The sequence below is a fragment of the Camelina sativa genome, chromosome 20, assembly GCF_000633955.1.
Source record: "Camelina sativa cultivar DH55 chromosome 20, Cs, whole genome shotgun sequence".
In the NCBI taxonomy this organism is placed as follows: Eukaryota; Viridiplantae; Streptophyta; class Magnoliopsida; order Brassicales; family Brassicaceae; genus Camelina; species Camelina sativa.
The window spans coordinates 6,943,408-6,945,671 of NC_025704.1; the positions used below are offsets into that span (position 1 = coordinate 6,943,408).

General features: G+C 53.7%; 1 protein-coding gene across 1 annotated transcript; it reads right to left on the bottom strand.

Annotated features, from left to right (window-relative positions):
• On the bottom strand, window positions 219-1,784 carry LOC104772266. The gene has a single exon (XM_010496900.1). It carries the CDS (start codon window positions 1,782-1,784, stop codon window positions 219-221), a length of 1,566 nt encoding a protein of 521 aa, XP_010495202.1.

The window sequence follows — 2,264 nt, forward strand, 5'->3', positions numbered from 1 at the left end:
GCCGAGTTTGCCGGCGTTTACTTCCTTGGTGTTCTCGAAGACTTCCCGCAGAACCAGATCACCTTCGTTGAAGCGCCGCTGACGAACAGTCTTATTGTAATATCGAGCCGCCGCGTCTTGGTAGTGTTGCATCCGAACTAGAGCTTTGTCGCGCAACTCTTCGGCGAGATCGTTGTGGTCGACCAGCATCTCATCGTTAAGTTTAGGATTATCGACCATCATAGTGCGACGAAGTGTCGGGACCCCTGCTTCAGCTGGGGCGAGTGCTTCAAGACCATATGCGAGGGAGAAAGGGGATTGTCCCGTGCTCCGCCGCGGGGTTGTGCGGTATGACCACAGCACACCATCCAGGTGATCTGCCCATGCTCCTTTCCTTCAACCGAGTCGTTTCTTGAGCCCATCAACGATCGACTTATTCGTGGCTTCAGCTTGACCGTTGCCTTGCGGGTATCGAGGAGCGAAGTGCTGAGACGGATTTGCCATTTTGTCAAGAAGCGTCTGGTGATCATCGAAGTGAATTGGGTACCGTTGTCGGTGACGATCTCATATGGGAGTCCGTGGCGACATATGATGTTTTTCCATATGAAATTGGTCACGTCTAAGGATTGGATCCTTGTGAAAGATTCTGCTTCCACCCACTTGGTGAAGTAATCGGTCAGAACCAGAACATATTTCTTGGATTTGGATGCCGGCAAAGGTCCTATGGCATCCATGGCCCAGCGCATAAAGGGATACGGAGCAGTGACGGTGTTTAATAGTTCGGGCGGGACGTGCCGCATGGGTCCATGGCGCTGACAAGCTTCGCATTTGGCCGCAAAAGTCTCGCAATCGGCCATCATGGTGGGCCAATAGTGTCCGTCCTTTTTGATTTTGAGAGCAAGTGCGCGTCCGCCGGAATGGTTGCCACCTTCGCCTTCATGCACTTCCATCATGATGCGTTCGGCCTCGTCCCGAGTAACACAGGTAAGGAACACTCCCGAAGCACTCCGGCGAAATAGCTCCCCGTCCAACTGGATGTACCTGGCACTCCGAGCCTTTAGTCGTCGAGCTGCCCATCGATCTGCCGGGACGGTGCCATCGGAGATGTAAAGCTTGATCTCAGTTTGCCAATCTTTGGGGGGTTCGACGACGTCTGCCATATCTTCTATTGGCTCGTCGACTTCCATCGGGATTGGGTCGTCATTGATGAGGGCGATCTGGCTATCCGGGTCAACGCTGGGAGCCTCGATGCATTCGATGGGAATGGTACGCCGTAACTCGGGGTCGGAGCGGTTTGCCAGAGCTGCGAGTGCGTCGGCTGATGCGTTCTCGTTCCGTGGGACCTTCGTCAGGGAGAACGACGTAAACTCGCCGGATAATGCACGGACCAACTGTCGATATGCTCCCATTCGCTTGTTTTTAGCGTCGAATTCTCCGCTGTACTGGCTGACTACGAGTTGGGAGTCACAGAAGACCTGCAGGTGTTTAACTCCAAGTCCCTGGGCTAGCCGGAGTCCTGCGAGAACGGCCTCGTACTCAGTTTCGTTGTTCGACGCTTTGAAATTGAGCTTTAACGCTTGCTCGAGAATTTCTCCGGTGGGAGATCGAAGTATGATCCCGACCCCGGATCCTTGATTTGTTGACGATCCATCGACGAACATTGTCCATTGCTCCACCGTGGAAGTGGGATCGTCAAGCTCGGGAGACAATTCGGTGATGAAGTCAGCCAGAACTTGTGACTTCAGGCTTGGGCGAGAACGGTATTCGATGTCGTACTCGCTAAGTTCGACTGCCCATTTTGCCATGCGTCCGGATTGGAGGGGGCTATGAAGGATGGTTCGGAGTGGTTGATCAGTAAACACGACGATAGAGTGCGACTGAAAATAGGGTCGTAGTTTCCGTGCTGCGACGATCACTGCAAGGGCCAATTTTTCCAGCGTGGGGTATCGCGACTCCGCGTCGTTTAGTGCTTTGCTTGTGTAGAAAATGGGTTTCTGGTCCCCGCGATCGTCTCGGACTAGCACCCCGCTAACGGCCGAGCTGGACACCGAGACATAGAGATACAATGTTTCGCCGTCCTCCGGTTTGACCAATACTGGGTGACAGGTCAAATATTCCTTCAACTGACGAAAGGCGATCTCGCATTCCTCGTCCCAATGGAAATCCTTGTTCCCGCGAAGAAGTTGGTAAAAGGGGAGGCACTTATCTGTTGAGCGCGCGATGAAACGGTTCAGAGCGGCGATCCGGCCAGTCAAGCGTTGTACTTCTCGCTTGTTGGTCGGCGA

What these genes read in the sequence shown, in the direction of transcription:
- LOC104772266 (XM_010496900.1), bottom strand. Translation starts at nt 1,784, where the DNA reads ATGGCAAAATGGGCAGTCGAACTTAGCGAGTACGACATCGAATACCGT.